Source organism: Ylistrum balloti, unplaced genomic scaffold, assembly GCF_031769215.1.
Source record: "Ylistrum balloti isolate Yb309-2 unplaced genomic scaffold, AGI_CSIRO_Ybal_v1 Utg370264, whole genome shotgun sequence".
In the NCBI taxonomy this organism is placed as follows: domain Eukaryota; kingdom Metazoa; phylum Mollusca; class Bivalvia; order Pectinida; family Pectinidae; genus Ylistrum; species Ylistrum balloti.
The window spans coordinates 274,675-301,083 of record NW_026782207.1 but is presented as its reverse complement, the minus strand read 5'-3'; the positions used below and the strand labels follow the sequence as shown (position 1 = coordinate 301,083).

The window sequence follows — 26,409 nt, the reverse complement described above, 5'->3', positions numbered from 1 at the left end:
AACTCAGACCGGGGTAGCGTAAACGTGCTTCGGGGTCAAAATAGCAGACGAATCTTTTGGAAGAAAATCTAGGTTACACGGTGGATAACGTTATGGAGCTTGAATACTTTACAACTCGTGTCTCGAGAAAGTTTATAAATGTTCATAGCGTTAACAGGGAACCCGGAAAATCATATCTTCTTTGAATGGCAGTGACCCATATGTCCAAACAAAACAGGACAGTTCACAGACGGGATTATCCCACATGAGCCTCAGGAAAGGCGGAGAGAAGGGGAAGGCGGGAAGATATACATGTAACTGTAATAAACACACGTGTATAACATAGACTGTACATTTCACTCTAAAGATTATACATATCAAAACATAAGACAAGCTTTAACGAGATTTAGTCTCCCGTTTTGTCCGAAAAACTTAACACTATAAATAGACGTGTGATTGTCGCATTATTATAGACCTTGACTTAGATTCGTTGTGTGTTTTTTTTACAGCGTGTGTGTGTCGTGTAGATAGCAGATCACGTTTACAGATAGTGTAATCTGTGGCTGTAATACAATGATATGCCGCGACAAATAAAGATAGTATCTGGAGACGCAGGTAGAAGTCCACAAACATGTATACAATTAATGTTTTAACTCTCAGGTTGGTCGAAGTGAAGACTTCTGTAAACACGTATTGTGTTTATAATTGTACTGCGCGTGGCAATTTATGGTGCACTTCAAGCATTTAAACTTTTATGTTTTAATAATTTCAATAAAAGTGTAACATATTCTCCATCGTTGATGAAGTCCTTGTAATAGCTGAGATTTTAGGATGAGTGTTGTTATATAACATTGGAGCTGAAACCCAGCACAAGACCCATACCTCTGATATCAGGCTCCATATTTGACGAATTTTCCACAAACAAAATAGAATTCGGATATTAAGCATGACCTATATACGTTTAAAAAAACAGTTCTGGACCTTTCATTCGCATACAAACCCAATGTCTGAGGTCGTTCACTGTCGGGACACGCAATAGGGGTTGCTTCAGGTCGGGGTCACTCGGTCGGGTTATGCTAGGTGAAACAGTTGACATGATAAGGTCACAATTTCGGTAACGATTGTGGCGGTCCTCTATTTGAAGGGCGAGTGCGTGTGTTTGACTCAAAAACTGTCAGGCTACCATGAATGAAACCGGGTTTGATTAATCATGAACTTTTTATCAATACTACTTAACGTTTAAGAATGTATCTGTCCATCCACGTCCAGGTCAGGGACCAATGCTTCAAGGCTAAAGTACATAAAAATATATATATTCCATTTACATATTTTCGTTTTTCAAGGACAGGTCAATGGTTTTAATGGACAACTCATAATGATGATTATAGTTAAATCAGAATGAAAGGGACAGACGATGGGAAGTCAAGGTGACCGCAGCACGGAAAAAATGTATTATCGAGATATAGTTCCAGATAGCGAGTCACTTGTCATTTAACAGAAAGGACAATGTCACTACAAGGTGGAATGTACTGCTAGGTTTCTGAACTTCTTGTCTGTGAGAGGAAGATCGACAATTTTTACAGTAAGGAATTGAAATCAAATGGACAACACAAAACAATTACTGAAGGTAATGCGAGATTTGGGATAACATATGCCAAGACACAACCAAAGGCTGAAAGTTAGGTTGAGATGTACATTTCGCAATATTGAATTAAAAATGCAGATCTGTGTGAGAGCTGTGACGGTAAACTTCCTGGATCATATTTGGGAAGATAAAGGAGATTATCTCGGGACATTTAACATTAATTTACTTAAATATTCTTACCAATTCTCACCCCTCTGCACTATTTCTATCAGGAAAACGTGTTTTTCTTACTTAACTTGTGTAATGGTTCTTTGAGGCATAAATTAAAGTTAAATATCTCGCAGAAACTGGAAATTCCGGTTGTATAAATTCGGTCATATCCGCTCATTACATTCAATATGCTGTTCAAGTGCATCAATCCAGGGACTGATTAAAGTCAAATTCTATTCAAAGTATTTCCAAAAAAATCCTGAATAGTGTCAAATGAAAAGACACACATCGATGATAGCTCTGTATACTACACCCGAATGCCTGTAACTTCAGCCATAAATTTTGTAACGCGATACCGTGGATTGTGTAATTTTGACAGGAGATATATGTTGAACTATTGCAGGCAGATTCAACCCTTTACCCTCCGGGTCAACCCATTCTTATTGACTTGTTTGTTTGTTTTATGTTATTATCATCATTTAAATTACGATAAAGAACTCCAATCTGTTCTAGTGAAACTATTTGTTGGTGACGTCATGATGGGACCCGACATGTTATCAAATACAAAGATTACAACACTGCGAAACTCTAGACATGAAATGATGTAATCGGTAGCGAGCGGGAGTCACTCAATGTCGAGGTCATTGGGTCGGGTCACGTAAGGTCAAACAGAAAAGGCTACGTGAGTTCTACGATTCATCTAGGTACACGTAATATGTTACATTTAGAGTAGCACGCGAGGTGGAAACAATTCATATTTCATGTTTCATATAATCCAATGCTATCATTTTACATTATATTTGTACAGGTCATATCTTCAGATATTTTTTCCAGCCAAGTTTTTAATGTGTTGAAATAAACAAATAATTTCTTTTTTGAAGAAGACTGTTATAGCTTGTTTTATTCTGATATCTGAAATTTCACAATGGTCCGTGATCAAGCTTTCCTATCACAGTAGATTTGTTCAGTCTGTTTATCAATCGCTAATTTTCTTATTTCCACTAAACCATAGAAATATTTGTGAATTGTTTTTCACTTTTCTATATTTGATTCTATTGATTTGATATTTAAACATATTGTCTCGTCTTATCAATGTGTATTTTGTCCAACTTTATGTTCGAAAACTTGCGCCCATTCCCACCGACAAAATATGTTTTAAATGAAAAAAAAATATGAAAGTTGATATCTGTTTCACGTGGTTTGAAAGGTTGATCAACGAAATAAAACATAACTTACGATTAACTTGAAGTTATTAAGCATAACAAGACCTCTTCCTTTCACTTTTTAAACAAATTGAGCAATTCTTTCATGATTTAGTTTAATGCTTAAACCATATACTTTGATCCCTAGACAAAGTTGTACTGTAGAATACGTCGACAGCTTCAGGTACACCTTGGTGCATGGAAATTCTTCAATGTGATGCACTTAATGACTGTAAACTATACGTGAAACCGAATATGCACTTGAACTATTCCAAAAAATACATAAATTATAATACATTTCATCTGAAACTCTAAACTTTAATACAAATGTATTTGGTACAGGTAAATTTGCTGTTATTTATGAGTTGATAGATGGTATTGAAATATGTATCTGAATTACCTGTTCCATTTAGATCTAGATCTCTTTACGATCTAGTATATATATATATATATATATATGTCTATATAAATACTTACATAATTATCAGATTATATATCAGCATTTCAATCCTGATATCAAACGATCGGATAAAAACGAAGTCCATTAAATTACAGATATACGTATCGAGTGTTAAATTAACAGAGAGGATTTAATTTCTGGTGTTATAGAGTACGGAAGGGCAAGGAAGAAAATGCTTGAATGTTGCGGAGTAAGAAGTTTCAACGGGAGGGGGTTGGAAGAGCGATGGGACAATCATCATTTAATTTCTTTACACAAGTCATAACACTTTCTTTATATTAAGTTTCAAATATGTGTATAACATATCATATCTTGTCATTACCATTAATAACACAGGTAGTTGTGACCACAAATGTATGCAAGAAATTGACGGCTTTCGTAAATGGAAATAACTTGTGTGTCATAAGCCCGTAAGCCAACCGACCGACCAACCATCAAACCAAGTAACCAATCCACCGACCGACCAACCATCAAACCAAGTAACCAATCCACCGACCGACCAACAATCAAACCAAGTAACCAATCCACCGACCGACCAACCATCGAACCAAGTAACCAAGCAACCAACCGACCAACCATCAAACCAAGTAACCAAGCAACCAACCGACCAAACATCAAACAAAGTAACCAATCCACCGACCGACCAAACATCGAACCAAGTAACCAAGCAACCAACCATCAAACCAAGTAACCAAGCAACCAACCGACCAAACATTAAACCGAGTAACAAAGCAACCAACCGACCAAACACTATACCAAGTAACCAAGTAACAAAGCAACCATACATCAAACCAAGTAACCAAGCAACCAAGCAACCAACCGACCAACCATCAAACAAAGTAACCAAGCAACCAACCGACCAACCATCGAACAAAGAAACCAATTCACCGACCGACCAAACATCAAACCAAGTAACCAAGCAAGCAACTGACCGTCCGACCAACCATCAACCAAACCAAGTAACCAAACAAACAATCGACCCACCAACCGACCGATGAGCCTACCAACCGACCGACCAATCACCCAACCAACAAACCAGTCAAGCGACCAATCAAATGACCCTGAGTGGGCATGGAACGATTTTCAGGAAACTAGTTCTCCTTTCTCAAGAAATTTACTGTTCTCTATTTCCTGGCTCATTTAAATGTAGAAAACCCGGAACTAAAGCGGACTTTGCATCCATTCTGTTGATTAAAAACATGTCACCATGTTTCTGAATCACAAGTTACAAACTTATACCTCGTAACCCTGTCCGACAGACCACAATGTACCCTATAGATCAGTATGCATATTTACCGCCTATTGGTAATAAGTAATTACGTAGATTTTATTTCTTTTCCTTTAGCCATAAATAACTTTGGACAAGATCGATCATCGTTTGTCTCTCCAGATGTGTTTTAGTGGTTACTGAGCACGAACATCGACCTGCTCCGCCATATATAAGACCACAGCTATTGTTAGCTCCTCCACTCCTCCCTCGACCTGTCCGTGGGTTCACGATTTATTGCATAACGTTCTGTTTCATTGCATTCAATAAAAGTACAAGTCGACATTTTGTAACCTTTTATATTAAAAGCACATTCACCTAACAAAATATTATGATAATTCATATGTATTTATCTAGTTAGTATGTACTTTAAACTTGACCTGGTTTAGATCAATTAAATCAGAATATGATCTATAAATATAACTAGATATTTTGGCGGATTTCGATCTGACATCATAAATCAGGACATAAATAACACTAAAAAGTGACAATTTTAAGTTGGACGCCCCTTGCATGTAGATAAGTCCTATAAGGTTTTAATTACTGACGAGGGAAGAGGATGTTCGTTTGAACTTTATTTTCCTATAAAGTTATGTAACACAAAATAGTCATGTTAGTACAAATGTACATTTGATTCATATTCAAAAGGTTTTCTGTGATTTTCGTTGTTGTTTTTTTTTTCAAATACCGCGAGCATTTTATTATTATCTAAACAAAATTAAGAAATATGTAAAATAAAACAATAACAAACAAACAAAAAAACAAAAAACAAAAACAAAACAAAACAAAAAAAAACGTAATTTGTTTCTGTTTATAGTGCTAATTACAAATTGTGAGACAAAAAGAAAATGGCGAGATATGTGTCAAACATTTCAGTTTCGCGATAGGGTAGCAATTAAGTTGTAATCGGGATTATAATACAGGTTCCTTTCTGAAATTTTAAGTTTCAACATCTTAATACAAGAAGAAGTCAAAACGTGAGTTTGACAAAATCTTGGAAATGTACAATTTCTATCTAGTATTTGCCAGTTCATACTTTAAATTGATCAACTTTCAATCTCAAAACAGGTGTGCAAATATGCTTATAAAATCTCAGCGTTAGCCGAATATTAGAAAAAAAGAATGTTCAAGACATTGAGGCAGCACTTGACAGATTGTATACCCGTTAACCACAAAATAAGTGTTGAAATTATTTCGTTCTGATTTCAGTGAATATCGTAGAACAGATAGGCACAAAATGAGATTTACTACAAAATTCTTGATATTTGAAATATCACAGTTTTCTATAAATTATTTTTTTTTAAAAATCGCTATTCGCATTACAAAAAATGAAAAATAGATTCTTGTTACAGTTGCAACTTTTCTTTGGATATTGCTAGGTGTAGAATTTACGAGCGAGATATATTATCCCCACCCTTCTTTTAACCAACCCCTCAATATGATTGACGATCCACACAAAGATGCATGTATCACGTTTCAATTTGGAAATTATATTTTTGATAAGATATATCCAATTTTAGAATATACTTTTATGAAAATTTGGACAGATTCCAAATAAAAATTAATCTTTATAGAATGGATGAGATATTTTCTTTGGCGTCTATAAACCATGATGGCAGACGAACGTTTGAAATACTGTATCGTTGTTCATAACATTTAAATATTAGATTGTGCATTTCCCTTTTTTACTCGCAATAAAGCAAGAGAACTAACAAATTGTCCAAACACATTGCATATAAAATGGTTTTTACCGTGTTTATAAAACGATGTATAAATATTGAATTTTTACAGTGTGTAATGTTCTCTGCAGCTGCATAACGAGACGTTTCGTAGTAAATTAAAAACATTCCTGTAAACATTAATGTATATTTATGCAAATTTTTGAACTCTGTTGTACATTTATTTCAGACCGTTTCCAGATGGATACATAATAAAATATAGGTATACAGTTTGACGGGTTTGCACTGATTTATAATAATCGTGTTTTTTAAAATTAATTTTAAATACACCGTACGTTAATATAATATATATATATTACTTAAATGACCTGAAGGGCTACTTAAGTCACTTATTTCATAAGTAATATTCAACTGTGATGAGTAAAATCCGGATAAATCCGCGGATAATACCGAACTGTGACGAGTACGGCTCGAATAAACCCCGTGAACTAACTGGAGACTACTGTACTGGACTAACGAGTATAACTCGGATAACTTCATCATATTCTATATAATTATTAACTTCTACTATATTAGTTAAGGTAATCCTCCTGTACTCTTACAACTCCGATAACCACCATATTCTATATAATATTTAACTTTACTATGTACTGTGACTATATAAGATCATCCCTCTATGTACTGTGACTATATAAGATCACCCCTCTATGTACTGTGACTATATAAGATCACCCCTCTATGTACTGTGACTATATAAGATCACCCCTCTATGTACTGTGACTATATAAGATCACCCCTACCATCTATGTACTGTGACTATATAAGATCACCCCTCTATGTACTGTGACTATATAAGATCACCCCTCTATGTACTGTGACTATATAAGATCACCCCTCTCCTCTATGTACTGTGATTATATAAGATCACCCCTCTATGTACTGTGACTATATAAGATCATCCCTCTATGTACTGTGACTATATAAGATCATCCCTCTCCTCTATGTACTGTGATTATATAAGATCACCCCTCCCTCTATGTACTGTGACTATATAAGATCACCCCTCCCCTCTATGTACTGTGACTATATAAGATCACCCCTCTATGTACTGTGACTATATAAGATCATCCCTCTATGTACTGTGACTATATAAGATCATCCCTCTATGTACTGTGACTATATAAGATCATCCCTCTCCTCTATGTACTGTGACTATATAAGATCACCCCTCTATGTACTGTGACTATATAAGATCACCCCTCCCCTCTTTGTACTGTGACTATATAAGATCACCCCTCTATGTACTGTGACTATATAAGATCACCCCTCTATGTACTGTGACTATATAAGATCACCCCTCTCCTCTATGTACTGTGACTATATAAGATCACCCCTCCCCTCTATGTACTGTGACTATATAAGATCACCCCTCTATGTACTGTGACTATATAAGATCACCCCTCTATGTACTGTGACTATATAAGATCACCCCTCTATGTACTGTGACTATATAAGATCACCCCTCTATGTACTGTGACTATATAAGATCATCCCTCTCCTCTATGTACTGTGACTATATAAGATCACCCCTCTATGTACTGTGACTATATAAGATCACCCCTCCCCTCTATGTACTGTGACTATATAAGATCACCCCTCTATGTACTGTGACTATATAAGATCACCCCTATAGGTACTGTGACTACTGTAACTATATAAGATCACCCCTCTATGTACTGTGACTATATAAGATCACCCCTCTATGTACTGTGACTATATAAGATCACCCCTCTATGTACTGTGACTATATAAGATCACCCCTACCCTCTATGTACTGTGACTATATAAGATCACCCCTCTCCTCTATGTACTGTGATTATATAAGATCACCCTCCCCTCTATGTACTGTGACTATATAAGATCACCCCTCTATGTACTGTGACTATATAAGATCACCCCTCTCCTCTATGTACTGTGACTATATAAGATCACCCCTCTATGTACTGTGACTATATAAGATCACCCCTCTATGTACTGTGACTATATAAGATCACCCCTCTAAGTACTGTGACTATATAAGATCACCCCTCCATATGTACTGTGACTATATATGTACTGTGACTATTTAAGATCACCCCTCTATGTACTGTGACTATATAAGATCACCCCTCTATGTACTGTGACTATATAAGATCACCCCTCTATGTACTGTGACTATATAAGATCACCCCTCCCCTCTATGTACTGTGACTATATAAGATCACCCCTCTATGTACTGTGACTATATAAGATCACCCCTCTATGTACTGTGACTATATAAGATCACCCCTCTATGTACTGTGACTATATAAGATCACCCCTCTATGTACTGTGACTATATAAGATCACCCCTCTCCTCTATGTACTGTGACTATATAAGATCACCCCTCTATGTAACGTAACTATATAAGATCAACCCTCTATGTACTGTGACTATATAAGATCACCCCTCTATGTACTGTGACTATATAAGATCACCCCTCTATGTACTGTGACTATATAAGATCACCCCTCTATGTACTGTGACTATATAAGATCACCCCTCTATGTACTGTGACTATATAAGATCACCCCTCTATGTACTGTGACTATATAAGATCACCCCTCTATGTACTGTGACTATATAAGATCACCCCTCTATGTACTGTGACTATATAAGATCACCCCTCTATGTACTGTGACTATATAAGATCACCCCTCTATGTACTGTGACTATATAAGATCACCCCTCTCTATATAAGATCTCTATGTACTGTGACTATATAAGATCACCCCTCTATGTACTGTGACTATATAAGATACCCCTCTATGTACTGTGACTATATAAGATCACCCCTCTATGTACTGTGACTATATAAGATCACCCCTCTATGTACTGTGACTATATAAGATCACCCCTCTATGTACTGTGACTATATGTACTGTGACTATATAAGATCACCCCTCTATGTACTGTGACTATATAAGATCACCCCTCCCCTCTATGTACTGTGACTATATAAGATCACCCCTCCCCTCTATGTACTGTGACTATATAAGATCACCCCTCTCCTCTATGTACTGTGACTATATAAGATCACCCCTTTATGTACTGTAACTATATAAGATCACCCCTCTATGTACTGTGACTATATAAGATCACCCCTCTCCTCTATGTACTGTGACTATATAAGATCACCCCTCTATGTACTGTGACTATATAAGATCACCCCTCCCCTCCATGTACTGTGACTATATAAGATCACCCCTCTATGTACTGTGACTATATAAGATCACCCCTCTATGTACTGTGACTATATAAGATCACCCCTCTATGTACTGTGACTATATAAGATCACCCCTCCCCTCTATGTACTGTGACTATATAAGATCACCCCTCCCCTCTATGTACTGTGACTATATAAGATCACCCCTCTATGTACTGTGACTATATAAGATCACCCCTCTATGTACTGTGACTATATAAGATCACCCCTCCCCTCTATGTACTGTGACTATATAAGATCACCCCTCTATGTACTGTGACTATATAAGATCACCCCTCTCCTCTATGTACTGTGACTATATAAGATCACCCTCTCTATGTACTGTGACTATATAAGATCACCCCTCTATGTACTGTGACTATATAAGATCACCCCTCTATGTACTGTGACTATATAAGATCACCCCTCCATGTACTGTGACTATATTAGATCACCCCTCTCCTCTATGTACTGTGACTATATAAGATCACCCCTCTATGTACTGTGACTATATAAGATCACCCCTCCACCCCTCTATGTACTGTGACTATATAAGATCACCCCTCCCCTCTATGTACTGTGACTATATAAGATCACCCCTCTATGTACTGTGACTATATAAGATCACCCCTCCCCTCTATGTACTGTGACTATATAAGATCACCCCTCTATGTACTGTGACTATATAAGATCACCACTCTATGTACTGTGACTATATAAGATCATCTATGTACTGTGACTATATAAGATCACCCCTGTACTGTGAATATATAAGATCACCCCTCTATGTACTGTGACTATATAAGATCACCCCTCTATGTACTGTGACTATATAAGATCACCCCTCTATGTACTGTGACTATATAAGATCACCCCTCTATGTACTGTGACTATATAAGATCACCCCTCCCCTCTATGTACTGTGACTATATAAGATCACCCCTCCCCTCCATGTACTGTGACTATATAAGATCACCCCTCTATGTACTGTGACTATATAAGATCACCCCTCTATGTACTGTGACTATATAAGATCACCCCTACCCTCTATGTACTGTGACTATATAAGATCACCTCTATGTACTGTGACTATATAAAATCACCCCTCTATGTACTGTGACTATATAAGATCACCCCTCTATGTACTGTGACTATATAAGATCACCCCTCTATGTACTGTGACTATATAAGATCACCCCTCCCCTCCATGTACTGTGACTATATAAGATCACCCCTCCCCTCTATGTACTGTGACTATATAAGATCACCCCTACCGTCTATGTACTGTGACTATATAAGATCACCCCTCTATGTACTGTGACTATATAAGATCACCCCTCTATGTACTGTGACTATATAAGATACTCTATGTACTGTGACTATATAAGATCACCCATCCCCTCTATGTACTGTGACTATATAAGATCACCCCTCTCCTCTATGTACTGTGACTATATAAGATCATCCCTCTCTGACTATATAAGTACTGTGACTATATAAGATCACCCCTCTATGTACTGTGACTATATAAGTTCTCCCCTATATGTACTGTGACTATATAAGATCACCCCTCTATGTACTGTGACTATATAAGATCACCCCTCTATGTACTGTGACTATATAAGATCACCCCTCCTCTATGTACTGTGACTATATAAGATCACCCCTCTATGTACTGTGACTATATAAGATCACCCCTCTATGTACTGTGACTATATAAGATCACCCCTCTATGTACTGTGACTATATAAGATCACCCCTCTCCTCTATGTACTGTGACTATATAAGATCACCCCTCTATGTAGTGTGACTATATAAGATCACCCCTCTATGTACTGTGACTATATAAGATCACCCCTCTATGTACTGTGAATATATAAGATCACCCCTCCCTCTATGTACTGTGACTATATAAGATCACCCCTCTATGTACTGTGACTATATAAGATCACCCCTCTATGTACTGTGACTATATAAGATCACCCCTCTATGTACTGTGACTATATAAGATCATCCCTCTCCTCCATGTACTGTGACTATATAAGATCACCCCTCTATGTACTGTGACTATATAAGATCACCCTCCCCTCTATGTACTGTGACTATATAAGATCACCCCTCTATGTACTGTGACTATATAAGATCACCCCTCTATGTACTGTGACTATATAAGATCAGCCCTCTCTATATAAGATCTATGTACTGTGACTATATAAGATCACCCATCCCCTCTATGTACTGTGACTATATAAGATCACCCCTCTATGTACTGTGACTATATAAGATCACCCCTCTATGTACTGTGACTATATAAGATCACCCATCCCCTCTATGTACTGTGACTATATAAGATCACCCCTCTATGTACTGTGACTATATAAGATCACCCCTCTATGTACTGTGACTATATAAGATCACCCCTCTATGTACTGTGACTATAACATGTACGGTCACTCTACCCCTCTTTGTATTGCAGTCTCTACATCAGATCAATTGTCACACGTGACTACAGATTATGCACCTTCTCCCTCTTTATACACGTGACTACCTCAGATTACATCTTCCATAACAGACGACAGCACGCTTTCTCTGACTGACACGGAAAAAAAACTGGAAAATATGATAACTTGAAGTATTAATCTGTAATATGATAGGAACTACGGATTATCTGCCCATATAAAACGTTAAATTTGATCCAACATTTCAATTCGTTAGATTTTCATCCACTCTCTCCTTTATCCGCCGCCCATTTACATAAGAAGATACGGTACCGTCCTATCTACCGTTAGGGTCGAATTCTACTCCGTTCCCCACACATGGTTTTTCTCCTCTTTTTCTGTTCATTATTCTCTGCCTTTCTGATTCCCTGTACTTAGTCTTGTCGAGACTTTGGACCAGGCGCGTCATCAGATACCCACCAGAAGCCCCGTTAACAGATAAACACTCTAGATGAGCTGATCAGTTTCGCACTTATAAAGAGTCCTATTATGTCTTAGGGGTAAGACAACTTATATAACTATCCGCGGTGTTGTATTACATCCTTTTTATTGAACATGACCACACACTTACTAACATATGACAGCATATCCCTCATATTACGTCTGGTTTTCAAGGACGGATATGCGCGGCAAATCTCAAAAATTTCACAACATGTAGTAATATTATGAAACCGTTGAACGAGAATTCGCGTTTGTGAACAATTCGCCCAAATCATCAAATAGATTTACACTTATCGAAATCTATGAACCCCACCCCTCCCCCTCCTCAACCTCGGACTTTACAACAGAATGGTTTTTCCATAAGGAAAATGTCGATAATTGGAATAGAATTTCATTATTTTTTTCTACCATTTCTGATAATAATGACAAATGAATGTAATTGTATAACATTTACATCCTGCTGTTTACATCCTTCAGGAAGAATCATCGCCAAACCCGATGTCCTCGTTACCAAAACAGTGCGATCACACGTATCTTGTAAAAGTAATTAAACAGATTCGGTCGCTTTCCATCAGCTCGTATCCATGTTTATCACCACCAGAAACAACAAATGTGTGATACGGACTTGAGTTATCAGAGGAGGAGGAAGATATCAACCCCAGTAACGGTACTAAAATGATACTGGACACCACAGTATTCCTGGTACGACTCATCTTACCGAAGTGTAAGTATGGTACAACACGGTGAAACCTCGTTATTTCGAACTCGAATGAATTTTACAGAAAACTTCGAACTCACTTAAATTGAATACTCGGTTATCTCAAAGTTTTCCCATAGTTCCGCCGAGTTCCAGATACTGAAGTGCGAGTGTAATTAAAATGTCATAGACCCGACTTAAACTTTGCAGTAAAGTGCTTCCCAAAAGTTATTACTGCAAAACTAATACAAAACTATGTACCAAGTCACAAACACGTCATTGTATAATATTACGTCAGAGCGAAACATTGGTTAAAACACATCGACAAAGTATATCATATCCCCTCAGCGATAACACATTGTGACAAAGTATAAATTAGATGTTGCAGATACTTTATACTTTTAATTTTGAGAGACATTTCCAATATAACTACAGTAGATCGAGATGAGGGGGACATCACATTTCTAGTGTAGTAGAATCGTCGGTCAGTTTGTACTTTTTTTAACCATTGCTGCAATTCAACTGTAACTTCTAATGGCAATTTAATTGACTTTTATAAATGAAGAAATAAATTAATTTAGATTGAAATAAATAAATAAATTGAAATTTATAATTAACAATAATCCGTATTGCGAGCAAGTAAATTGCTTGAGTGGCTTGTCAATTTGATTGCCATCCAGGACACATTTCGATGAAATATCATGTTGGAGCTAGAAATAAGGATTATTGAAGAAATAACATCAACGGGAAAAAATACCTGTTCGATCAATAAAGAATTACAATGTCACATTTCAACATAATCAAGTTAAAGAGCTCGGCATGAATATGATTTAAAGAGTAAGATCCATAAATATGTATATATATATGAGATGAACATAGTAGATGTTTAGATAAGAAAAAAATATCTGATATAGAAATAGTCACAATGTAAGGCGTAATTATTATCAGATATAGACACAGTCACAGTGTAAGGCGTAATAATTGTCAGATATAGACACAGTCACAGTGTTAGGCGTAATAATTGTCAGATATAGAAAGAGTCACAGTGTAAGGCGTAATGATTGTCAGATATAGCAATAGTCAGTGTGAGGCGTAATAATTGTCAGACATAGAAATATTCACAGTGAAAGGCGTAATGATTGTCAGATATAGAAATAGTCACAGTGTGAGGCGTAATAATTGTCAGATATAGAAATAGTCACAGTGTAAGGCGAAATAATTGTCAGATATAGAAATAGTCACAGTGTAAGGCGTAATGATTGTCAGATATAGCAATAGTCACAGTGTAAGGCGTAATGATTGTCAGATATAGAAATAGTCACAGTGTGAGGCGTAATAATTGTCAGACATAGAAATAGTCTGAATGTTACGAACATAAATAGTTAAAACATCAGATCTTAAAGTTACAAAAACGTTTTGTTTTTATCGGCAGTAAGTGACAAAATGTCGGCATAAAAAGGAAACATAGGTTTTTAAAGACAAATTATCTTTGTAACCCAACAACGGGTCACTGAAGATACACAACAGTGAACAGAATACTTCAATACGATTTTTTACTTAATTAAAGTATAGCTAAAATATAAAAATTGCATTATGCTTCTGTTTTTGTCTTTGAGGACTTGTAAGTACCCAAAGCCTTGAAATCTATCAAGCGACTTAACAAAACCAAAACAAACCAAAATCCTTGTTGAGATACTGATAAATGAGGAGGTCATAACCCAATTATACAATAAATGTAGTGATTTTTAAAATTTGGTAACATCTCGTATTTGTAAACAATTCTGTAGCAGTGCAATGATATCAGATCCGTGATATAGCAGGGATATAATAGATTTCAGGGTATACAATTATAGTAGGAAATCTTTGCTCACTAATAGTAACCCTCAACAGCAAACTTCAACCAAAACAAACCCTAGTAATCAGGACAGGTTCTGACTAGCGAATTATCTGTAAAAACATAACAGGACGGAAAAGAAGAACGGAAAACAATAATTTAACTAGGTATATACAACGATTTTTGTTACGCTGAAGGCAATTGTCATTACACGAAGAAGGGCCCTATATGAGTGATAAGAGTCATTCTCAAAACAAAGGGACATAAAGACAAATTGTACAATATCTCATCCGCTGTTAACAAGGGATATGCTGTCATATGTAAGAAAGTGTGTGGTCGTGTTCAATAAAAAGGAGGTAATGCAACACCGCGGATAGTTAAATAAGTTGTCATTTTTTGTCAGTACGAGTCAAGATGCAAGTCCCGTTAAAATAATAGAATATATATTATAAATTAAATATATAAAAACATATCGCTAAAGTAAAAATATACCATGCCGTAGAAGTTTTCTCTGTAGTGGTTATATAAGGAGTATTGTCTGACGTTGTAGTGTCTATGGGACTGTCTGTTGTGATGGAAGTTGAAATAGTTTTAAAATCATAATTATGATAAAAATGATCCGTTATACAGACGACAGCAAATCTAACTCGTTATAAAGAACGAACTCGATGAACTCATCCATTGTAGAGAAAATATAGCACTATATGTAAAGAAAACACGTCGTGAAAGTGAATCGGTGATAGGATATATACAAAACACCTTAAACAAACGATATTCTTCTCTGCTGTTTGTTTTCAGTCCCCATATAACAATTACAGTTGAATCGAAATATACATCTAATATCATCGGTAAAGGTATCGTATGTTAAATTGGTATATGAAACTCAAATATTAAGATTACTTTAATATCGTTAGAATAATAGAAATCAAGGTTTAGTGGGACGTTAGACCTGTAACAGAAAATAGGTGTACAGGTTATACTCCTTTAACCACATATCAACATAACAGTTTTTGCTAAAATACGATTTTGATTTTGTGATCAATAATTTCATTTTTGTATAAAGATATACATTAGCAATTGTAATGTACAGAAAAAGCAAAAACAAATTTTATCGCATGGAGTCGTAATTCACACTCAAACTGAATACAATGATCATATGATGGTACTGCGAGACGGCAGGTAGTTACTGTACCTAATGACCTCAGTCACGAACATCCTCACTCATACGTAATTATATCAAGTCTAACAATTATAGACAACAATCAACAATGACACAGCATATCTATTTATGTTAAAATTGTGGAATTTAAGAACATAAAACTTCATTATTTAAAGCTGTATGTCGATGTCGGTTGATTTTTATCAAGATAATATCAAACCAGAAAAAGAATTTTAATCTATTCTCATTATCAAATAATTTATGTTTCATTTTGAAATCTACATGAGTATATTATTCATAGAAGAATGATGCACTTAATCAGAGGCATACGACTTACAGCTGTTAAAAGTTTGCGGATAAGAGGGAAAAATGCGGCACGTCGACAAAATCTTGATTCAACCTAACACAAATCAACAAAATGAAGAATAACTATGAATAAAAGAAAGAATTTCACGGAGATCATAGAAGAACAAAAGCAGATTAAGACCAGGTGATCCAAAAGGATAGCTGCCTTTTGCTCTGTTGATGTGCCCATGAGAACAGCGAAACCCCCAGCCATAAATGAGAAACAATGAAATACTTATTTACCAATGATATTATGGTGGTAACCGTATTGAAATATCGGATGACTGTTAGCTTCCTCCTACAGCAGTTCAGTTAGTTCATCCTAACTAAGCTCATATTCTTCTATTAATGCCGATGGATAAAAGAAATTCTAATATGAAATAGCTGAAACAGCATGACAATGAAGAGTAGATAGAAAATGACTGAAAGGAGGACTCGAAACCATACACTTTGTTTTTTTTAATAATGATCGTCCGAACTCTACCATACGATACCAAAGTTACTGTCACTTATAAATATGAATACAAATTAAAATAAATAAAATGTTAAAGTTCAATGGCAGTGTTGAAGCATGAATTTATTGTTTCTTTTTATCTAAATTCAAGAGGATGACTTTTGTTCAACTTGATCACAATACGAGATAGATGTCTGCTGCCGAAAGATGTGATAAAGCTTAGCTTATGAACATTTCTAAATAAAGATACATTTTTCTTTAAGATGATGTGGTAGAACATTATGGCTTCACGGATGAGCTTATATGCATGTAATGTTCAAAGATAGCGTCTTAATATCGGAATGCCTCGTTTGTGTTGTTTTTCTTCCCCTTCTTTCAAAGTGAAGACCGGTTTCAAATGCAATGCAAGATAATAATATTGAATAATATCTGGGATCTGTCACTGATATATCTGTATTATTATGTAATTGTGAAGGAAATGGCTTCAATTTATAGATAATATTTTCTTTAATCACATGCCCTATGACCATACATCTGTGAATATAATCAACTTATAACATGTGTATCAAGGAATTCACATGTAAAAATGATAATAAGAGTCAATCAATCATAATAATTAAATTTATTATAATGTCATAATTCTGTTACGTTAAAACACGTTTATTTTGACATTGAGAGATTTTACGAACATAAAACATTAAACACCCATGTACCTGATATAAACAAATTAAAACGAACTTATAGTTTTATGGATTATAACAAAGATATAAATTATATTGATAAACCAAGAAAATGTTTTGTGACTTTATTTGAAATGCTGTAAGTAATAAAACCAATTTTTCCCCTATAACTCGAAGGCATACTTATACATATATACACATCATGATACATCATAATTATATGATAGTGTCACCCGCAACAGGTGCCAATTACGGTGGTAGTGAACCGTGAAATCACGGACTAATCTTCTCATTTGTCAGAATAACAGTAGATAATAAAGAACACGTCTACCACTGTCTTATTTATATCTATAAAAGTGACCTTTAGTCAACAAGCCCCCGACTTATGTTAATATGATGATGTCAAACACTTACCTTCCGTAATTACATATTTACTCCCTGTAGAGTTCTTTGAACTACAAATAAGGTCATTTTCATTTCAATTTTCATCTCAGGTAATAATTACCCAATTTTTTTTAATGATTCCAGATGTAAATAAGATAAAAAGACATTTCAATAAAGATAAAGAATTGATCACAGCGATAAATGGTTAACGAGTTTTTTTTTTTTTTTTTTCTATAGTGAAAAAATATGATATCATTATCAAACACACGTGAATCCATACTATATATCCGCGAAAATCCAGGAGAATAAATACATATGAGGGATAAATAATTCCGATTGTTCTAGTGTTTGTTTGGTTATCGATTTTTTATTCATTTATTCATTTATTTTTATTTTTCGGTGAATTTAATTTTTCGACTGTTGATATATTGTTATATTTTAGTGAATTTTTATTATAATTACAGTATTTATTGAAAAATAATTTAGTATATATAATAAACAGATCTGAGTAAATCTAAGTCTAACTACATAATATAAGACATAACAGTGTATTTCAGTAACTGTCTGTACTGAAAGAACGTAATAAGTCCACACATAGATTTCCTGAAATGCCCAGAAAGGACGGATTGGTGTTAGATTGCAATATATATTGTAATGGTTACCACTGTGATATATGGAAGCAGGGACATCTATAGAAGAAATATTGTAATTAATTAAGCTAACAAACTATTGGGATTAAATTTGATGACATTCCAAATGAGAATGTGGACAAAAGCAAATTACTTTTGAAAAGGAGCATAACAACTTTAAAAAACGGACTAATTAATTGTATACGATGAAATGAAAAAAATCGTATGAGAACTAAAATTCAACTTCTTGAAAAGAAGAGCGTGGAAAAAATTAATAAACTAACTGTATGATTGCATAAAATGGAAATCGAAAAAAAAAGAGAAAAGAAAATAAAACTACTTTGAAAAGGAGAAGTGCGAAATATGTACACATTGATAAATAGTATACGATAACATAGTCCCATTTTTATAATTTCGTATATCTGTTTTAAGGCAAGTTCTCATAAGGTAGATTAGACTAGACTTCTAAAAAATATGTACTTTTCAAGATATCCGCAATTGCTGTTGATTGCATTTGTTGTTAATTGTACGCCAAGTCTAATGAAATAAAGACATCAATTACTCCAGTCCATCAACGGTTCCTCTCGCTCAAATCGGCATCGATTTCTGATTTACAGCATCAGATTGGTCAATTATTCCGAAGTTATCCACCAAATACAGAGGACTCTCCCAACAACGATGGATCAAGTTCTGTAGAAACTAGGCTATAACAGTATTTAACAGAGCAACAGGAAAAAAACGCTCCTGTCATTAAAATGCTGATTTTCTTGTGATAGATTTTCATGATCATTAAGTGATGGAATTCTTTGTTGAATTTCCTTTCGTTGATTTGAAATCAAGTTGATTAAGTGAAGAACATGAAGGCTAAAGATTAAATTAGTTTACTTGCTTTGTGAGGTATTCATTAACTTCAAACCCGGTAGGAAATTCTATCTATCAGCTGTGAAATATGACGGTGTCAAAATGTTGGTCGTAAAACGTAATAATTGTTATATATTTCTGTCAATTTGGGGAAAGAACATTGTACTCATGAATTTCAAAATTATACGTATGACTTAATAATTATATATATATAGATAGGTATCTACTACAGCCATTATATTATGTGTGCTTTATAGAATGATAACTGAACCATTATTCGTTCACATTTCGAAAAAGTTAACAATGCATATATGATAGACAAGATTGTCAATTCTGTTTTCTTTTACGTTGAAGCAATACGCATTAACAAAACCCAATACTATTTTTCATACTTTCACATTTGGAGTCTTGTTAAAATTTTCTTGAAAAATCATATTCAAGTTGAGGTGGTTAATACTGGTTAATACAACAACTGACAGAGAAGAAGTTTGTTTGAGTGAAAATTTTACACTAGTATATACCGAAATTTTTGAAGTACATTTTATTATGCCTACATATGTTTTTCTTCAAAATGCGAAATCTAATCTTAGTATGCTGTGAATTACATTTTGATTTAGGAATGACATAGTGCTGCAAGTTATCTAGTATTGAAGAATTTTTAAACAGCTTCTGATGTGATTGAAGTTATTTCCTCTGAAGACTTACTTTCCAAGAGAATACATTCGCAGATATGTAATGAACCAGACAAAAAGAAAATTCGTTCAATTTTTTTCTAAAGTGTTTGGTATGAAATAAGTCTATGTTGAGTAATGACAAATTTTAGAACACATCCAAAAAGTATTTCTTCAATCTGTTTTCTTTATAATTCATATTAATGAGCAATCTGGCAAGATTTGACTTTGAATTCGTCACGGGGAGGGAGGGGACATTGTAAACACGGAATTAACGGATAGTTTGAAATAGTTACTGAATGCGGCACACTTAAGACGTCTTATAGGGTTTTAATTTCCGCTCTACTTTTTTTCACTTAAGATTAACAGCTCGTGGTAATTGGGATAGAAAAAAAAGTGTTGAAGTTTCACCAATTTATCTCAAGAAAGATTTTCTCAACAGCTATGGAAATTTAGAGTAGGAAAAAATTAACAAGGCCTACTTTAGAAGGTTATTCTTTAAGATTGTCCTACTGCTTTTTTGTCATTTACACATAATCTTCAAAATAATATAATTTACAGTTTTTCACAATTATCCTTTTAAATACTTCACGTACACATGTTATTATGAATAGAAGATATGGAGGTGATTTCGGTGAACGTTTACTATTGTAGGCTATTTAAGGTTTACAGCTTTTCTAAACTACATTATCTTATTTTTCAAGCGTAAGTTTACATATGATATTTCATGCTTTAAAAAACACATATAAAGAATGTGAATGACTGGCAATCAATTTTCTGGTACTTTAATGGTTGGATGGTCAGAATAGGAACGTGCCGCAATGTCAAATCGTTCCATGAATAATGTCATACTCAAGATATCCCCAGGAATAGAAATATATTGAATTAATCAGATTTCATTAATAACTCGTATGATTTATCTTAGGGTATATAACGATATAGGAAAAATGGAGAGTGAACGGCTGGGTGTCTATTTTCATTGGTCACTCCAATCATTTTAATAGTTGTTGTTGTTCTGCTTGAATTAATCCGAGAAATTTATTTCAAATATATAAATATGTACAACTTTACCATATGTAAAAAGTCTGTTATCCTCGGGATTATGATAAGTGCGAAAGGTAAAAAAAAAGAAACTTTCGGCTGATTGTCCAAGTACGGACAGTAAGATCTATATATTACCTATACGGTTTGTCGTTAAAAACAAAAAATATGTAAGTTTATTGTAACAACATAGATAACATAGTTTAAGACCACGCCTTTCATTTCCATCAATGTTTATCATTTAATAAAATTAAAAATCTAAGAGTCAATTATGAAGATTCATATAATTTATTTCCACTTGCTTACAATCTCTGTATTTCACATTGTATTCTAGTTGTCAGGGTTGGGATCATACTATTAAAATATTCCGTAAAACTTAAGATTGATGAAGTAACGTTCCTGTCACTCTCTGTGTTATCTGCCTTGCCTATCATACACATCACTGATTGACAATGTGCACATATTTAGCGTGCTTATAACTTTCTTCTTGTGTAATGGATTAGTGTCATACATGTCACTAACCTAATCAGGAGCTTATTGTTTTGTAATTTATGTTGCTTAATATCATTACCTAGCAGGTTTTCTAAAATGCATAAAACAGTGATGAAATCGTTTAGAATTATAAGTTTAGTTTTGTTTTTTTTTCTGATTTCTTCTCGACATAAATATTTTGATCACAAATTGAATTACACAGCTGAAAATAACGGGTAGGTAGTTAGATTATTTTACCTGCTTTGTGTTAACTAAACGATACTTTTAGATAAACTACAGCCATTTGATGAATGTCGTAATAAGCTAAGATAATCGCGTGTTATAAAAAGAGAATATTTTCTTAATTATTTTTAAAGACAAGAGCCAACTAACACATTCTCTATGTGTAATCAGCTGTACCTAGTCGGACGGATTTGTCCGTTTTTCCTATGTTTGTTGTGCTGTCAGTTCCAGCAGCTGGTACTGCTGAAGACGTGAAATAGACTGTCGCGGTTTGTCACTTGTCAAGTAAATCGAATTGTCTTTTCAGTAATTCATTTATCTGCCATGTTTTCTGTTTTTTGTATAGAAGACATTTTTTCTGCTCCTGGTTCCGGTAGATTTTGCCCTATAGCATCAGTGTACTGCCTTGGATGACACCAGCAATAAACACTGATGAATTGCGTTTACGATATTGACTCAATGCAATGTTATTGTTGAATTTAGTTTATTATATTGACTCAGAACAACAATGTAATTATTACTAAGGTTTTACCAGGTAATTCATTAATTGCCTTATTTCTGTATTGTCTCGTGAAATATTTTTGTTATTTCTGTTATATTGTTTGTTAATAGGATTCCAAGCACCTCTGACTTTACTTTTCATTGATACTGACAAATCCTGAATAGACGAAAAGGCAACATGGTTGGTTTCTTAATTTGATTTTCAGCCTCTATTTTCTTAAATGATGATAATAATAATACTCGACTTCTTTCTACCTATTTTGATTCGTCGTTACATTGAATATTGGAATATATTTCATTTGACCATTGCATTACTTATAAGAAACAAAAGGAAAAATACCAATGTTATCATTTCAACCATACCAATATTGAACATTAATTAAGTTTGAGCAGAATTACTTATATCGAATAACTGAACATTTCTATAATCTACATTATTCAAACATGAATATTAAAAAAAACTAGACTCTTTTTGGTATGATAACTACACAAGGTTACCTCTTGCTTTGATACATATATGACTGTATTATAAAACTTTTATTACATGAACAATGGATGACACGTTCCCAAAGTAACATTAAGACTACCAGAACATGTTATGTTTTAATGCTTATGTCACATTGTCTACGAATACGTACTTATCATTAAAAAGGATATATTCTGGGTTCAATTGTCACCGAATTTCCATTAAACTGCACTTGAATTAACATATTTTCTTTCTTTTTTTCAGTTTCATGCACGCATCATGCATGTTTTTGATGTTTTATGAACTACAGTATAATACAGTATTGTACTTGAGCATCATGCTTTATATTTACATATTATCGCGTGATCTTCTTATTTCCTAAATCTAACACCTCATTAAATGCCGGTTCTTAAATACGTTCTATTTTCAAATTATGACAATAAGAGCCAAACCTAGAACGTTGGTTATTCGTCATGCCATATTTAATATTTTTCAATTTTTTGTTGCAATGTGGGTGTTCATTGGTGTGTTAATTGCGTCGACTTAAAACTCCTATTTTAGTTTTTTTTAGCTCGAGATATGCATGATTACCAACTGTACTAAAACGCGAGACTGACACGTTGTCGAGCGACCATAGATAGTGTTACTTGCCAACATATGTTTTACTTTTGTAATATAATTCAGTTATATTTAACCTAATTGCATTTGTAAAATTATCGTTTTCAACTGAAAAATAAACGTTGCACGGTTGCTTTCGAAACAAAGACGTAACATTTCAAATATTCAACGTGTTTCAGCTATATATGAGTTTTACTTAACGCAAAAGGCATAAAAAAATGATAAGAATATAAGTAAAGGTGAAAATGATGAAGGCTTACTTATAGAAATATTTGTTTACATATGTAAATGAAATGATATAATGCACGTTATATCTCTGATGTCAATACGTGGAGATATAAACTATATATCAATTATGTACGTACGTCTTTTAGTTTTAAATCAGGTTTATGCCACTTGGTCATATAATTAACAACATGCTTGTGGATAGGTATTTCACATTATCCAGAAATCAAATCCTAAACGTTAGCGTAAAATATGTACTGTAGTAATCCTGTGCTGTCATGGTAATTTTTGCTAGAATAATGACAGAGGGTGACAAAACCATGAATACGGTATAATTTGACGAATTGACAGTGCATACTATTATCGAGAAGGGATATTACCTACATCATACCGCTTTATTTACATACACCTATATATTATTAAATATGTATAACATTCTCTGTTAACTTACCTACGCCTAGAACTATCTTCGTTATGTATTATATAAGAACGAGATAAGCACTATTTATAAAAAAAATTGTTTATCATTTCATTAAGAATGAGTTCATAGGTACTTACCTAAAATCGAGTAATGATGCACCCATACCGAAGGCCTGAGGCTGGAGAGTCGGCCGAATCAGATCCCAGTGGAAAAACGCTTGTTCATTCATTGTGGAGTGTAACATTAAATAAAAATTTCTTTTTGATGAAAACCTGTAAAGAAGATTTGAAAAGAAACACGGCAAGTGTGACCGTGATTTTTCACTACCTCGTGCTGGCTTTACAGGTATGAGATAACACCATGTTCATTCATTCATGTTTTTTTTCTCTCATACGTAACATCGTAACGAAACTATAGGAAGTGAGAGAGTCAATAGAAACATATACAAGAGAGCATCTAAAGAACCTGTTCGCTCATGCGCAGACGCGGTTGATCAGCGTGTGTGTGTGAGTTGAAGTAGCGATAGGCTGGCGGATGACGAGCTGTCGATAGAGGGGCCGACCAAACTACAGACTGTTACCTACGTCAGGGAGCCCAGCATGCGTACCGCTGATTGGTTACAACCATCTAAATAGAAATCTCTGACAAACTGATGTATCCCAGGATATTTGACTCAATTCCTATTTTCTTTATATTCTGAATTATATGCGTATTAGTGTATAATACTATGATTTGTTTACCAAACATTAATTGATCTAACATAAAGCATCTTTATATAAAACGATAGAAATATTTCATGTTATCTATATTAATGTAAATATGCTACAAGTATATAGTTCATAAAAATATACTTAAATGCAAATGAAAACACACATTTAGGTATCGGATACCTTGATACTAGTAACGAGTATGTTACACCTGATATACAGTATACCCGATGTAGGTAAACAGACACGTCAAATTACATGGAAAGCAGCCAACTTGGTCAGCAAAAATTATCTTTCAAAATATTTATCAAACAATTGAGCTGCGTCATAATCAGGGTGTTACAGACACAGGATAAGAGACATTTTGGATTTACAGGTACCTTAGAATAGTTACATCTTTGTAATTAGTTAATTATCATACGGTACTTATTGTCGCTAGTTAAACTAAAGCGTAAGAACAAAACACTAATTCATTTAAACCTTTTATATACTGGCGATAACAACAAGATAGAATTTTATCGGATTTTTAGGATATACACTAATTTTTGTGCCACGAAAAATGCACGTGAAAATTTCATAAAAAATGCATTGTCTCGATGTAGATAACTGGAATTACGACTTAATTAAAGATATCATATTAAGGCTATATAATGTTATTTCATTGTTAATACTCTATGAAATGACTGGATTAATTCAAAAGTTCGCCTTTGTTTACGTGTATGTAAATATTTCCTTGATGCCTACATATAGTAACCCTTCTGTCGTTTACATTTGGCATTACGTAACAATGTAACGCAAATATAACTCCTAGCATTCACAGAGTAGAAACCACTAGAAATGATTTGAAGGGATACGTATTCATTGCAATACTGGTTGTATGATAAAGGGTGTCTGGAACAAATGTTACCATATTATTGGTGTCTGAAATGTTAATAACCACGTGAGTGATGTCTTGAAAAATGGTTACAGGATTAATGATGTCTGGGAGAGTGGTTATTGGATTAGTGAGGTGTGGAAGAGTGGTTACTGGATTAGTGAGGTGTGGGAGAGTGGTTACTGGATTAGTGAGGTGTGGGAGAGTGGTTACTGGATTAGTGAGGTGTGGGAGAGTGGTTACTGGATTAATGAGGTGTGGGAGAGTGGTTACTGGATTAGTGAGGTGTGGGAGAGTGGTTACTGGATTAGTGAGGTGTGGGAGAGTGGTTACTGGATTAGTGAGGTGTCGGAGAGTGGTTACTGGATTAGTGAGGTGTAGGTGAGTGGTCACTGGATTAGTGATGTCTGGGAGAGTGGTTACTGGATTAGTGATGTCCGGGAGAGTGGTTACTGGATTAGTGAGGTGTGGGAGAGTGGTTACTGGATTAGTGAGGTGTGGGAGAGTGGTTACTGGATTAATG

At 34.5% G+C, this 26,409-nt stretch overlaps 1 protein-coding gene across 1 annotated transcript; it reads left to right on the top strand.

Moving 5' to 3' along the window:
* Positions 1-557: 557 nt before the first annotated feature.
* LOC132552651 (probable hemoglobin and hemoglobin-haptoglobin-binding protein 3) lies at positions 558-26,267 on the top strand. The gene is made up of 3 exons (XM_060216838.1): positions 558-594; positions 3,844-4,123; positions 25,982-26,267. Exons 1-3 carry the CDS (start codon positions 558-560, stop codon positions 26,265-26,267), a joined length of 603 nt encoding a protein of 200 aa, XP_060072821.1.
* The last annotated feature ends 142 nt before the right edge of the window (positions 26,268-26,409 follow it).

Coding starts and splice junctions, on each gene's coding strand:
- LOC132552651 (XM_060216838.1), top strand. CDS start 558: ATGCCGCGACAAATAAAGATAGTATCTGGAGACGCAG. Junction 595..3,843: donor GATAGTATCTGGAGACGCAG/GTAGAAGTCCAC, acceptor GTGTGTCATAAG/CCCGTAAGCCAACCGACCGA. Junction 4,124..25,981: donor GCAACCAACCATCAAACCAA/GTAACCAAGCAA, acceptor AAATGGTTACAG/GATTAATGATGTCTGGGAGA.